The sequence below is a fragment of the Coregonus lavaretus genome (assembly GCF_964263955.1).
Source record: "Coregonus lavaretus genome assembly, contig: HAP1_SCAFFOLD_381, whole genome shotgun sequence".
In the NCBI taxonomy this organism is placed as follows: domain Eukaryota; kingdom Metazoa; phylum Chordata; class Actinopteri; order Salmoniformes; family Salmonidae; genus Coregonus; species Coregonus lavaretus.
In genome coordinates this window covers 157,394-172,787 of record NW_028165309.1, presented here as the reverse complement: position 1 = coordinate 172,787, position 15,394 = coordinate 157,394, and the positions used below count along the sequence as shown (strand labels likewise).

At 46.5% G+C, this 15,394-nt stretch overlaps 1 protein-coding gene across 4 annotated transcripts in view; it reads left to right on the top strand.

Annotated features, from left to right (window-relative positions):
* The window catches only part of LOC311116001 (protein quaking-A-like), a 103,634-nt gene that overhangs the window by 27,877 nt on the left and 60,363 nt on the right, over positions 1-15,394 (top strand). For all 4 annotated transcript variants that reach the window (XM_084191134.1, XM_084191136.1, XM_084191135.1 and 1 more), the window contains exon 2: positions 8,217-8,359. In XM_084191134.1, coding sequence (XP_084047260.1) covers positions 8,217-8,359 — 143 coding nt within the window. The remainder of the gene's footprint in view (positions 1-8,216; positions 8,360-15,394) is intronic.

Here is a 15,394-nt window from a genome sequence, read left to right as displayed (position 1 = left end):
CATTGAGAGGGGGCGGGATTGAGGGAGAAAGAGGAGGTGATTTTAGGAGGACTAAAGCAGAATGTTGACAGTGTGGCACGCTAGACGTCTAGTACATGGGTTAGTACTATAGCACTACTGCTGCCCCTAGACCCTTTCTCTATAGGCCTATGTGGTCCATGCTGCCTCATAGACTGATCAGAGTCCAACAGCTGATGTTCTGCACAGCCCCCTCCAGTATAGTTTCTTCATCTTCCTTTCGAGGTAGCTCCATTCAGGCTCAATGTAACATTTGAAAGGAAGGCAGCCAGACCTAGACAGAGACAGACTGTCCTTGTCTGAACCTGGGCTTATTACATTTCCTGTAATTGATAAGCACCGACAAAATACTTCCAAGGACTTGATTTAGGCCTAATTCTAGTCCTTCTGGATTTTAGCTTTTGGTTGACCAATTCTGTGTTGCCGTACTCAGGGAAAGTGTTTGAAAACAAGGTTAGGAGGTTATGTAGGCCTAATTTATTGATGTTGTCACAGTACTGATGGTCAAGCAGGATATTAGTCTGTATCCTGTCATTCTAACTAGCCCTCCCTTATCCTAATGCCGTTGAACCTCTCCTCTTTCTCACTGGTTTGGTCTTAAACCTTTAACATTACATGTCTACTGTTAAAATGAATAAACTATCTAGCCTCTATTGTAGCTCAAGGAGGGCAGTCTGCTCTGAGACCCGGGAGTGTGACATTTTCTTGGAACTGTGAACGAGAGAAGAACAGTGCGGAGGGAGAGTGGAGGCCTAGGGTGTTTTGGAAGCAGTGAAGAGTGTCTCACGTCAAACGCTGTCAGGAGTCTCCTGTGTGTGTGTGTTTGTCTGTGTGTGTTCTCTCTCATTCACTGTGACTGGCTTCCTCCCACCACAGTTTTATTTCGTTTCTGTCATATCAGGAGTCGAGAGCAGACCGCTGATTATCCCCTACTGTGTTAGGCACTAGGCATACCTGGGAGGGGGATAGGCAGGCCGTGGTGGGCAGGGTAGGTAGACTCTGGCCCTTTGTGATGCACTAAAAACTGAGTGGGGGGGTGAAGGGAGAGACTGTGGGTGGGGGTGGGGGGGGGGGGGGGAGACTTACTACCTCATTTATATTAATATTTAACCTTACATACACACAGTCGTTTCTGATGGCACCGTGCTAGCTAGTGTGGGTGTTCCTCTGTGTGTGGGCTTTAAACAGCACTGGAGAAACTTCTAGAGAATTGCTCCATCACAGTTCTTGAGTGCTAACCTCTGTTACTGCCACAGTTTCCAGCTTCTTTTCTTTCCTTTCTCCGACTGAATGGTCCTCACACAATCTCCTCTGCCATTTTGACTAGCCACACGTCTCCGCGGTGGACAAAGACAAATAATTTAATCTGCAGCGCCCAGGCAGGAGGTAATTTTTAGATGAGCCCAGCGTTTGAGGAAAGATTTGGGGCGAGGATTTTGGCGATGACGAAATTGGATGTTGTCAAATGGCGCACGTCTTGGGCTGGAGGCCCGGACCGGCCTCTTTATTTTAATGTGGCATTTTAGCAGGAAATGAAAAGGGAACGTTCAAAGGCCGTCATTGGAAATGAGAATTTGTTCTTAACTGACTTGCCTAGTTAAATAAAGGTAAAATATAAGAGTAGAGGGAGGAATGTTACAATTTGTGTTTGGCGGGTTGCCAATTGTTAAGACTTTGAAACCTGTTGCCTGGCCTCCTACGAATCCCTTACCTTTTAGCACTTCACCACCACTCTGAGCCCTGGGACCAACCCAAGATCATCCCCATGGTCCAGGCTGAGCCATGTTCAATAGGTCACACCATAGCAAAATGGTTTGCAACAGAAAAAAAATACAATTCAGGGTTTCTTATTGGATAAATTCAGATAAGCCCCTCCTTGATTGTCAGGTTTGCTTCCAAGTGAACATGACCCATCTGATCTATGGGCGCCAAATACATTACACTATCAAGTTTGGACACACCTACTCAGGGTTTTTCTTTATTTTTATTTTTTTTATTGTAGAATAATAGTGAAGACATCAAAACGATGAAATAACACATGGAATCATGTAGTAACCAAAAAAGTGTTAAACAAATCAAAATATGCCTTGATGACAGATTTGCACACTCTTGGCATTCTCTCAACCAGCTTCACCTGGAATGCTTTTCCAACAGTCTTGAAGGAGTTCCCACATATGCTGAGCACTTGTTGGCTGCTTTTCCTTCACTCTGCCGTCCGACTCATCCCAAACCATCTCAATTGGGTTGAGGTCAGGGGATTGTGGAGGCCAGGTCATCTGATGCAGCACTCCATCACTCTCCTTCTTGGTAAAATAGCCCTTACACAGCCTGGAGGTGTGTTGGGTCATTGTCCTGTTGAAAAACAAATGATAGTCCCACTAAGCCCAAACCAGATGGGATGGCGTATCACTACAGAATGCTGTCGTAACCATGCTGGTTAAGTATGCCTTGAATTCTAAATAAATCACTGACAGTGTCACCAGCAAAGCACCCCCACACCATAACAACACCACTTCCATGAACCAAAAATCTCGAATTTGGACTCCAGACAAAAGGACACATTTCCACCGGTCTATTATCCATTGGTTGTGTTTCTTGGCCCAAGCAGGTCTCTTCTTCTTATTGGTGTCCTTTTAGTAGCGTTTTCTTTGCAGCAATTCGACCATGAAGGCCTGATTCACACAGTCCCCTCTGAACAGTTGATGTTGAGATGTGTCTGTTACTTGTGTTGCAATTTCTGAGGCTGGTAACTCTGATGAACTTATCCTCTGCAGCAGAGGTAACTCTGGGTCTTCCATTCCTGTGGCGGTCCTCATGAGAGCCAGTTTCATCATAGAGCTTGATGGTTTTTGCGACTGCACTTGAAGAAACGTTCAAAGTTCTTAATGTTCCGTATTGATGGATCTATAGGGCTATCTTCTGTATACCCCCCTACCTTGTCACAACACAACTGATTGGCTCAAACGCATTAAGAAGGAAATAAATTATCCAAATTAACTTTTAACAAGGCACACCTGTTAATTGAAATGCATTCCAGGTGACTACCTCATGAAGCTGGTTGAGAGCATGCCAAGTGTGCAATGCTGTCATCAAGGCAAAGGGTGGCTATTTGAAGAATCTCAAATATAAAATATATTGATTTGTTTAACACTTTTTTTGGTTACTACATGATTCCATGTGTTATTTCATAGTTATGATGTCTTCACTATTATTCTACAATGTAAAAATAAAGAAAAACCCTTGAATGAGTAATTGTGTTCAAACGTTTGACTGGCACTGTATAAATACCTACTGAATCCCCTCCTCACTCCTCAACAAATCTGGACAGTTCAACTAAGGCCAGGCCAAAGATTAATTGTTCAACGTTGAACTACTGATTTCATTTGGCCTGACCTAAGAAACGGTGTCCTTCATCCAATCAATCAATCAATCAATTTTATTTTATATAGCCCTTCTTACATCAGCTAATATCTCGAAGTGCTGTACAGAAACCCAGCCTAAAACCCCAAACAGCTAGTAATGCAGGTGTAGAAGCACAGTGGCTAGGAAAAACTCCCTAGAAAGGCGAAAACCTAGGAAGAAACCTAGAGAGGAACCAGGCTATGAGGGGTGGCCAGTCCTCTTCTGGCTGTGCCGGGTGGAGATTATAACAGAACCATGCCAAGATGTTCAAAAATGTTCATAAGTGACAAGCATGGTCAAATAATAATCAGGAATAAATCTCAGTTGGCTTTTCATAGCCGATCATTAAGAGTTTGAAAACAGCAGGTCTGGGACAGGTAGGGGTTCCATAACCGCAGGCAGAACAGTTTAAACTGGAATAGCAGCAAGGCCAGGCGGACTGGGGACAGCAAGGAGTCACCACGGCCGGTAGTCCCGACGTATGGTCCTAGGGCTCAGGTTCTCAGAGAGAAAGAGAGAACGAGAGAATTAGAGAGAGCATACTTAAATTCACACAGGACACCTGGATAAGACAGGAGAAGTACTCCAGGTATAACCAACTAACCCCAGCCCCCCGACACATAAACTACTGCAGCATAAATACTGGAGGCTGAGACAGGAGCGGTCCGGAGACACTGTGGCCCCATCCGAAGAAACCCCCGGACAGGGCCAAACAGGAAGGATATAACCCCACCCACTCCGCCAAAGCACAGCCCCCGCACCACTAGAGGGATATCCCCAACCACCAACTTACAATCCTGAGACAAGGCCGAGTATAGCCCACAGAGGTCTCCACCACAGCACAAACCAAGGGGGGGGCGCCAACCCAGACAGGAAGATCACGTCAGTAACTCAACCCACTCAAGTGACGCACCCCTCCCAGGGACGGCATGAAAGAGCACCAGCAAGCCAGTGACTCAGCCCCTGCAACAGGGTTAGAGGCAGAGAACCCCAGTGGAGAGGGGAACCGGCCTGGCAGAGACGGCAAGGGCTGTTCGTTGCTCCAGCCTTTCCGTTCACCTTCACACTCCTGGGCCAGACTACACTCAATCATATGACCTACTGAAGAGATAAGTCTTCAGTAAAGACTTAAAGGTTGAGACTGAGTCTGCGTCTCTCACATGGGTAGGCAGACTGTTCCATAAAAATGGAGATCTATAGGAGAAAGCCCTGCCTCCCGCTGTTTGCTTAGAAATTCTAGGGACAATTAGGAGGCCTGCGTCTTGTGACCGTAGCGTACGTATTGGTATGTACGGCAGGACCAACTCGGAAAGATAGGTAGGAGCAAGCCCATGTAACGCTTTATAGGTTAACAGTAAAACCTTGAAATCAGCCCTTGCCCAGGGAGGGATCTACACACTTAGCAGTCCCCCCCCCCCATTAATACATTGACAGATTAATAGATTTTTCATGAAGTCATACTAATGGGGAGGAGTGATGTCATCTCAGCAGTCTGACCTGGGCCTGCATGCTCTGTGACCCATGGAGGAATTACGTTTATGTTGTAATGAAAGGTTGGGTTAGGGTTAGAGACGTATGTGTGTGTGCCTCTTCCTGTGCGTCCCACAGATGCTTCCTACTATAGAGATTCTACCCAGCTGTATGCCAGATGTGCCTAACCACATTCAATTGTGTGTGTGTGTGTGTGTGTGTGTAAGAATGTGTGTTAAACCTAATCGATTACAACCTGTCAATCCCTCGTCAGGGGATAACAAAAATTGAAAAAACACAAGTTGGTGTTAAAGCACTTGAGTCTGTGGTATTTGGTGTTAGCATTCAGGGTTAGCATTAGGAGTTAGGTAGGCAGTAGAGGTGATTTCCCTCCCCTGTCATTCGGGGTCAGGTATTGACATATAGGATTCTGATGCAGAGGCTTAAATAGAAGCCCTGCCTTTTGAGGCCCACCCCAGATAGGTTACCCTCCACCCATCTCCCACATATGGCCCCTGTTCCCTCAGCCTCAGCAGTTGTTGTGATCTCATGTCTCTCCCTCACCTCCATTGGTCTGAAATGAACTCTCTCCGATCCGCAGTTCGGCTAAACCTCCTACCAAGGTGCTGTTTTGGAATTTACTTCAACATTTTATTGGGGCGATAAGGAAGGGTGGTTAAGGGATAAAATCAATTGTCACTTTTAGGGGGTCTAGTGGAGAGGTGTGTGTCAGTCAGGGCCGGACGTGGGGAGAGTGGGAGAGTGGGAAGCAGTGTGACCAATGGTTGTCCATAGAGCCTGACCGATATGGGATTTTTGGATCTGATTTTAGAATGGAAATATTCACAAATAACCGATATATCTGCCTATTATTTTTATTATAGCTGGAATTTTAAAAAATAAAGCTTTTTCTGAATGGATTGTGCTTAAAACATCCCTTCAAAGATAGTCAAAGCTGATTTCTTTAAATATGGGTAAAGAGTATTAATGTAAACGCCACATAGCATTTAGGACCACCAGAAAGACTACATTCTTTATGGAAAAACGGTTTACTCTAGTGAAAAGAGGATAAACTGCTCTGATTCCAGATGTTTTTTTTGCCTCTGAAGACTGAGCTGCCAGCTGGAAAACAACGTCGTAGGACACATTTTCAATGAATTGGTATTTAGCAATGTTTTCATTGATTTGTAGGGGCATTAGCCACTGAATTCTGGTAGTTGCCACTTGAAAGGAAAAACATCAATCACAAAATGTTCTGCTGGCACAGCGCTGCCTCTCGCCCCAAGCGTTGCCTCAGTGAACAGTCATTGTGTCCCTACCTAGTTGAAGTTGACACTTAAAATGGATACAGTAAAGGTTTAGCTTAGGGACATCCCAAGGATCCCGGATAGCACTGACCCTCCGTGAATGGCGTCAAGTACGAGCTAGCAAGCTAGCTAGCACTTGTCATGGAAATAGGTCTGGCGAAACTTGAATTTGGACCAATCCCTGACAAGTGACAATGAACCCATACATCAAAACATAGCTAATAGCGCTACTTTGTAACTTGCTATTTTTAGTGTCTCTGAAAACAATTGAATGACAGTGCTTGAAGAATACCCTTCACAAAGGCAAATATAACACACCAGATTTCGCTGGCTTCACTAAAGGCCTGTAACGTTAGCGTTACCACAGAGTTTAACGTTCTTTGCACGGTACTTGCTTTACATTTGTGCATAGCATCCATTGTTTGGCATGACACCTGACACCCTACCATGACACTTCACATAACAGTATGTGGCCAGTGCGCATTTTTGGCACTATTGAGCTGGCAAGCTTCCATCTACTCCGTACTCACCGTAGAAGCAGTAACGGTTAGTTCACAGTAGTTCACTGTCCTCTCCGACTGGTGTAGTTGCGCTGGGGGATAGTGTCCAGTCTTGCTGTAGTGCCAAGGCAGGATAGGCTTATAGCCATGTATAGAGCGCCCTCTTCAGAACAAATCATTATATCGGATCTTATATCGGCCCTTTTTTGGTGGATTAAATGCTGGTACAAATGCATCCGTAAAAAGGCGAATATCATTTTAAATGTTTTGGGTCAACCGATAAATCGGTCGGGCTTTAGTTGTCTATCCTGTACTTAATGTGTGTTTTAGGCTACAGAACACTGTGCATCCCTGCCTCGCCTCATCTGGCCCAACTAAAGTTCATGAATGAATGCCTTGTCTCAACAGGCCCACGAGAGATCAACTGACTGCATTGCCTCAGCTGTGTGTCTGTATCTGTGTCTGTCAGCCCCTGCCTTTGGTTTTATCTGACCGGCTGATCTGAGCTGAAGGCATATCTCCCCTTGAAGGATTGGCTCGATCCCACTCTCCTATTATCCCCCCAAAACACACTATTTAACTAGACCAGCCTCCACGGACCACCTGACACTGTCTGGGGGGTGGCTTTAACCCCTCACACACCACACCCAACCCTATACATCCCTTTTTAACATATTTTCAACCAAAAATATGTACTTCACCGTCTTTTCAACGCATGGCTGGCGCCAGAACTAATCAGTTGGAAGGGAATTTGATTTCCCGTTTCTTTCACGGACCTCCTGTGTGCATACTTAGGAATTTTGTTATTGGGTGTTATAATTAAGCCATACGGCATGATGGGGTGTTTGGTATATGGCCAATATACCACGGCTAAGGGCTGTTCTTATGTACGACACAACGTGGAGTGCCTGGATACAGCCCTTAGCCATGGTATATTGGCAATATACCATAAACCCCTGAGGTGCCTTATTGCTATTATAAACTGGTTACCCACATAATTAGAGCATTAAAAATAAATGTTTTGTCATACCTGTGGATACGGTCTGAAATACCAAGGCTGTCAGCCAATCAGCATTCAGGGCTCGAACCACCCAGTTTTTAATAAAGACCATAGGCAGCTCGTGAGTTTCAAGTTTGGGGAAGCTTACAATTTATCCTACCGATCTGCGTGCCAGTTCTGATTATGTTTATGTACCCAACTTCCCCATTTTCACTCCGCTTCGTACGGTTTCGCTTAGTTCTGGTCTAAATAATAATAATAATATGCCATTTAGCAGACGCTTTTATCCAAAGCGACTTACAGTCATGCGTGCATACATTTTTTTTTTTGTGTATGGGTGGTCCCGGGGATCGAACCCACTACCTTGGCGTTACAGGCGCCGTGCTCTACCAGCTGAGCTACAGATGACCACAGTCCTAGTGCTGTTGTCTTTTCATAGCCTTTCAAGTGTTTGTTTTTGTGTGGGTCATTCTGCAGACACTCCTCTAACCGTTTGTTGTCTGTGCTTGTGTGTTTCAGAGATCAACAGAGTAAGGAAGGACATGTACAACGACACAGCGAACGGCCCCGGAGACAAACACCCTCTGGAATTACCCGAGGCCCTGGGGCCAATCATTCATCTGCAGGAGAAGCTCTTTGTGCCTCTAAAAGAATACCCTGACGTAAGCGATGTCTCTCTCACACACACACTACATATCTGCGTAGACATTTATATACTACACACACACACACACACACACACACACACACACACACACGTTGGAGACACACATTCAAATTTAGCCCCATCAGTTGTCTCTACTACCAACTCTAAGTTCACCTTGCCCTTGCCTGTGATGACAAGGTGTCAGTGGCTTGATGGTCCTGCTCAAACAAATAGCCCCTAATGTACCTAGTAAATCAGGAGCTATAGAGAGCTATCCTTGGACCCCTTTCTCTGGTGACTCTCTCCCTCTTCCACATGCAGAGGGGGGGATGACGGGGGGGGGGGTTGTAATGGTAGTTTATAGACTTACGTTGTCACTGAAGGCCAAAGGAGACCACACACTCTCTCCCTCGGTCCCTATTTTCTCCCTACCGTCACTCCTTACCACACAGAACAGCATTGGAACCTGCTTTACTACACAGAATAGCATTGGAACCTGCTTTACCGCACAGAATAGCATTGGAACCTGCTTTACCGCACAGAATAGCATTGGAACCTGCTTTACCGCACATAATAGCATTGGAACCTGCTTTACCGCACAGAATAGCATTGGAACCTGCTTTACCACACAGAACAGCATTGGAACCTGCTTTAGCACACATAATAGCATTGGAACCTGCTTTACCGCACAGAATAGCATTGGAACCTGCTTTACCGCACAGAATAGCATTGGAACCTGCTTTACCACACATAATAGCATTGGAACCTGCTTTACCACACATAATAGCATTGGAACCTGCTTTAGCACACAGAATAGCATTGAAACCTGCTTTACCACACATAATAGCATTGGAAGCTACTTGAACGCTACATATTTGCTCCACCAGTGGTAGTATCATTAAAGGGGAATTCTACTCTGTGGCCGCCCAGCTAAATGAGTTTCCTCCACAAGGAAAACAAGATGGTTCCAGTTGTTTTCGATTTAGTTACCCAAATGGGCAAAGGAGCAGGTGGGTAGGGAAGGGAGAGGAGGGGGGGGGGCAGGAGAGGGATGGTGTTGAAAACAACCTTTCCAAAAATACACCGGAGGTAGGAAATAGAAGGCTCACCACTCGACTCCCTGAATGGCCCTTGGAAGCGTCCAGAGTTGAGACTGGACGGAGAGGGTTTTAGCTGTACAGAGAAAGCACACTGCAAGGTCACAGAGAGGCATGGGTAGGAGCACAGACTGGCGCAGTCATTTCAAGCTGTAGAGGTCATGGGAGGTGATGGGTTTGAGTGTTTGCTTTGGGGGTTGGGGCCATGGTAAAGATGAAGGAGAAGTGTGTGTGTGTGTGTGTGTACACAGTGCGTGAGGAGGTTGGTGAGTGGGGAGTTTTGCCGGGTAGGTGGGAAGTGCAGCAGAAGGACCCAGCCAGGCATTCATTATATTTCCCCCTGACAGAGCTGATAAAGGGCACCAGGGACCCCAACCCCAGGTCTGCCCATCCCTAGCCCGGTCCAGCCAGTCCAACTCAACCTCAGCTATGATCCAGACTTACATTCACCAGATGTACTTGTTCACCCTGGGTTGAGAGGTACATGATCCCTGGGTTGAGCAGTACATGACCCTGGGTTGTGACACAAAGCTGGGTGTGGGTGTGTGTACGAAGGGCACCCCCTATAACCCCAAAGGCTGAATGGCACCTCTGCCTTTGGCACTGGAGACCTGTCTGGAATGGTGGGACGTGCTTTAAACACACGTACTGGCATCCTCAGCTGACCTCTAAAGTCCCCATGTTTTCTCACTCTCTCTTTCTCTCTCGCGCGCTCTGCTCCTTCTTTCTCTCTCGCGCGCTCTGCTCCTTCGTTCTCTCTCGCGCGCTCTGCTCCTTCGTTCTCTCTCGCGCGCTCTGCTCCTTCGTTCTCTCTCGCGCGCTCTGCTCCTTCGTTCTCTCTCGCGCGCTCTGCTCCTTCGTTCTCTCTCGCGCTCTCTGCTCCTTCGTTCTCTCTCGTGCGCTCTGCTCCTTCGTTCTCTCTCGCGCGCTCTGCTCCTTCGTTCTCTCTCGCGCGCTCTGCTCCTTCGTTCTCTCTCGCGCGCTCTGCTCCTTCGTTCTCTCTCGCGCGCTCTGCTCCTTCGTTCTCTCTCGCGCGCTCTGCTCCTTCTTTCTCTCTCGCGCGCTCTGCTCCTTCTTTCTCTCTCGCGCGCTCTGCTCCTTCGTTCTCTCTCGCGCGCTCTGCTCCTTCGTTCTCTCTCGCGCGCTCTGCTCCTTCGTTCTCTCTCGCGCGCTCTGCTCCTTCGTTCTCTCTCGCGCGCTCTGCTCCTTCGTTCTCTCTCGCGCGCTCTGCTCCTTCGTTCTCTCTCGCGCGCTCTGCTCCTTCGTTCTCTCTCGCGCGCTCTGCTCCTTCGTTCTCTCTCGCGCGCTCTGCTCCTTCGTTCTCTCTCGCGCGCTCTGCTCCTTCGTTCTCTCTCGCGCGCTCTGCTCCTTCGTTCTCTCTCGCGCGCTCTGCTCCTTCGTTCTCTCTCGCGCTCTGCTCCTTCGTTCTCTCTCTCGCGCTCTGCTCCTTCGTTCTCTCTCGCGCGCTCTGCTCCTTCGTTCTCTCTCGCGCGCTCTGCTCCTTCTTTCTCTCTCGTGCGCTCTGCTCCTTCGTTCTCTCTCGCGCGCTCTGCTCCTTCGTTCTCTCTCGCGCGCTCTGCTCCTTCGTTCTCTCTCGCGCGCTCTGCTCCTTCGTTTCTCTCTCGCGCGCTCTGCTCCTTCGTTCTCTCTCGCGCGCTCTGCTCCTTCGTTCTCTCTCGCGCGCTCTGCTCCTTCGTTCTCTCTCGCGCGCTCTGCTCCTTCGTTCTCTCTCGCGCGCTCTGCTCCTTCGTTCTCTCTCGCGCGCTCTGCTCCTTCGTTCTCTCTCGCGCGCTCTGCTCCTTCGTTCTCTCTCGCGCGCTCTGCTCCTTCGTTCTCTCTCGCGCGCTCTGCTCCTTCGTTCTCTCTCTCTTATATGCAACACCAGTCAGGTCATTAAGACAGTAACGTAATAGAATAAAAATGCTAAATCATTAAGGCTATTTATAGAAAACCTGATTTGAAACAAGGGGAAGGCTGACATGAGATTCATCTCTGCTGTAATGGAGTTGCTGTGTTGGGTTGTACATCTGGAAAACTAAACCGATGGTAGTCAACAGAAGAGCACATAAATATTGTGTAAGCCTAATGCGTATAGCCGCTATTATGTGTTATGGAAACCACTTAGCTTTCCTGTTGCTAGGTATTCATTGTTTTTTATTTATTTAACGTAGCCTAGCTATTAGTTTAGAGAGAAGAGAAGTGTGTTGTAGCTCAGTTGGTAGAGCATGGTGTTTGCAACGCCAGGGTTGTGGGTTCGATTCCCACGGGGGCCAGTATGAAAAAAAAAAAAATGTATGCACTCACTAACTGTAAGTCGCTCTGGATAAGAGTGTCTGCTAAATTACTAAAATGTAAGTGGGATGGGTTGTGTTCTGTGATGCAAAGGGGGTCTAATTTCTATTTTAGGCCAGACGAGCTCTCTCTCTTCTGACTAAATATTTTCTTTACTTGAGAGAGCGAGATAAAATAATCAGTCACCATTGAGAAATGCCAGCTGTATAGGATACTGTAATGATCATTATTAGCAGAGGGAATTTTCTCTTCCCGTTCACCTTTCCGGCTGATTTCCCAGATTTTTCCCCGACATGTGTCGAGGACTCAAGGCAGGGTACATACTCTGCATCTCTTTCTCTCTCCTCTCTCTCGCTCACCGCTCCCCCCCCCCCCTCTCAGAAAATGTCCTCCTCCCAATACCGAGTAATTAGATTGTCTTGGTCCTTTGCTGCAGTGCAGCATGTCAATTTTACCAAAATAACTTGTCCTGCCAAGACGGCCGTGTTCTAATTCCCTTACCATAGGACATGCACGCTGAGGTGTGAGAGCTTGATCGAGTGTGTGTGTGTGTGTGGAGAGGGAGTCGTTTGCTGAGACTTCAGAAGTGCGGCATCATGTCACTCACAGAGGCGACTGCAGGTGAGGACAGGGTGGGTGACGGTCCATCTGATAACTCCCCACCTTCAATTAAGCCCCGGCTGCAGCCTTTGATGGGATGCAGACGCCTCACCCTGTCATCTCTTTCTCTGACCTTCAAACACAGTTACTTCCATTCCTTGTTTGTTTACTAACACCATTTGATGCCCCCACACCCATGGATAGCCCAAATGGGTTGTGTAGAGTAGGGGGTTGTGGGAGTCTGACTAGGCTGAGGTGGTCTAACCTAACCCCCCCCCCACCCCACCCCACCCCACCTGCTCCTGGCTGCCTGCCTGTTGAGCGTATGAAATGGGACACCCTGTTGGACGTAAGCCGTTGAGCAACTGGTCTGGAAAACAGGGCGAACTGGAAAGGGCTCTTTTGAAGGAGCCATTTGCCTCCCCTATAGGTCCTCTGGCTGCCATGATGTCCAGCACAGTGTGTGATGTGTGTTGCCTAAGCATGCTTTGGATGTGTGTTTATTGATGCATAGAAGCATTTGTTGATATTAATGAATTGAATGACTAGGCCTTTATTCCATCCAGCATCAGTTGTTGTTGGGATTGAATGATTCAATACAAGACTGTTCTCCTATACCTGCCAGCACAATGTCATTCTACGATGGCTCAGAAATGTTTATTATTGTCTTAGATTAAGCCTAGCGGTTGCCTCCCCTACCCCACTACAACGTGCTGTCTGTCTGGTGTGACCGTCCCCAGCTTTACTGTTGTCTACTAGGGCTACTGTTGTTGTCATGGTATTGGTGATGTTTACCGTAGTGAAAAAAAATACTAATTTTATTAGGCCTCTGTCTGCGGTGGCAGCAACCGGAGCCGGTCGGCAAGGAAACAGCTGTTTGATCGGCGTGCAGAGCGAGCGTTCTCTCCCAGTCTTCATTTGCAGGTTATTAACAGGGCTTTTCAAGCTAAATGACTCCCAATTGAGCGTCTCAAATGATGATATGTCAACAATCGCCGTGGGCTCTTGTTTATGTGTTCGAAAGCAGAAAACACTATTTACTCCCTGTTGAGCCCCACGGTGGACGCATCATAATAACCTTAAAACCTAGTGGTCAAACACGCCTGCTCCACTTACATAACAATACCCCCTCAGAATAATGATTTAAACGTCTGTACAGCTCCATGTCTGAATGGCAGGAGTGTGTGTATAAGCTTTTGTTCCAATAGTTTTTCCACCATTCATTTTATCCATTGTGGATTTCAGAAACACTTCAAATAAGGCCTGTGTTTTGTGTAGGCTTACCCTGGCGTGACATTTTGATAACCGTGTAGACAAGGTGACTTATATCAATGTATTCGGCTCGATTTACTCTGATTTAAAAATGCTAATTAAAACTGTTTTCCCCCCACATAAAATCACAGTTCAGTTATCACAAAACCATTATTTTCTGTGTTTATAGCCGATAGTAATTCAAATAAAACCAGAGCGGAAGAGGTGAACGTTAGGCTACTTGGTTAATTTGCAAGACGAGACATTGCGAGATGTAGATTACCAAAACATAATAACACTCTTCTGTGTCTCTCTCTCTCGCAATGACCTTCCTGCTCGTCTCATTGCTAATGATGCAAGTGTGTGTTCAGTCTTCAATCTGTTGCGGATAGAATATCCTAGCTTGTTCATGGCACTGAGTTTTGCCAGAACAGGCTTTTCTACTCTTTGTTTTTGCCTCATTTGAAATTACAGTAGGCTACCGGTATCGATTATAGCTCAGTTGATAGAGCATGGCGTTTGCAACGCCAGGGTTGTGGGTTCGATTCCCACGGGGGGCCAGTATAAAAAAAATTAAAAATAATAATAATAATAAAATGTATTCACTAACTGTAAGTCGCTCTGGATAAGAGCGTCTGCTAAATGACTAAAATGTAAATGTAAAATGATTATGCTTTTCAGACATAATCGAATGTGGCCCCTTGAAAGCGCCTTCGCTACAGCATGTTTGTCTGTCTGTTAGGGTAGGCTACGCTACGTTTCTTTCAATGCCGACAAAAACCTTCTCTAGTGCAAATGTCCATTCATATCACCAAAGTCCATCACTAGGCAACCAGAACTGTCAATAAAATAATCTCGAGCTGCTGCGCGCAGCCTGCATGCCTGCTGCCTGAACGCAGACCACACTCTCCTAAAAAAATATTTTAAAGTTTGTTAAATATGGTGACTTACCAAGACGTTTAGTAGAAATAAAACACATCTAGCTTCCATACCATAAAATACAACACAGCAGCACATCAATCAGCAACGTTTATTGTTGTCAGGGAAACAATACAAAACATTTTACGCCGGAGCAGAATTCTGCCTGAAAAGGCACAGACCTGATGCTGCATTTCTTTTTTTGTCTGAAAAGTGATCAATTGTTGCTATGGACATGTTACTGTAGCTTTGTTGCATGTCTGTAAAGGGTTGAGGTAGATATAACTGTATTGCCTGGTCCTAGTGGCCATACATACGTAATGGGGCCATTATTCTGTATTGTAAATTGACGTGGAATTTTATGATTCTTTTTATGATTTTTTTTTAAAGGCCGTTTTTAAACGTTAAGCAAAATTGTCCATTTGTCATATCCCTCATATTTACCACCTTATTCAGTCTGAACCCCAGAATAAGCTGGAGGAGGACAGCATTACACAGGTGAATAAAAGGTAGCAAAAACAGTAAACCACAACACTTTTTTAAAGGTGTTACCGCGTCATCCAATCAGGAGATGTGAAGGAAGAAGCATGGGGAAAATGGGTGAAGGTAGGGTGGGTTTATAAAATGGAGAGTTCCGAAGTTGAGGGACCATGGGGCATAAAAGGCATAGTGTGGAATAAGGGGTAACTAGAAGGATGGTTGGCCATGGAATAAACATCAAATGGGGCGCTGGTGTGCTTCTGCACCCCTATTTAGGTCGTTGTCCAAGCCCAGTCATACTCCGGGTCTCAGCTTGTGTCCCTCGACGTCATTCCGTCTCAGTTGCAGCGTTCAAATCGTGGTCATCGTGTGTCTGTGAATCACCACTTTTAAAGACAGTGAGTAATCACATT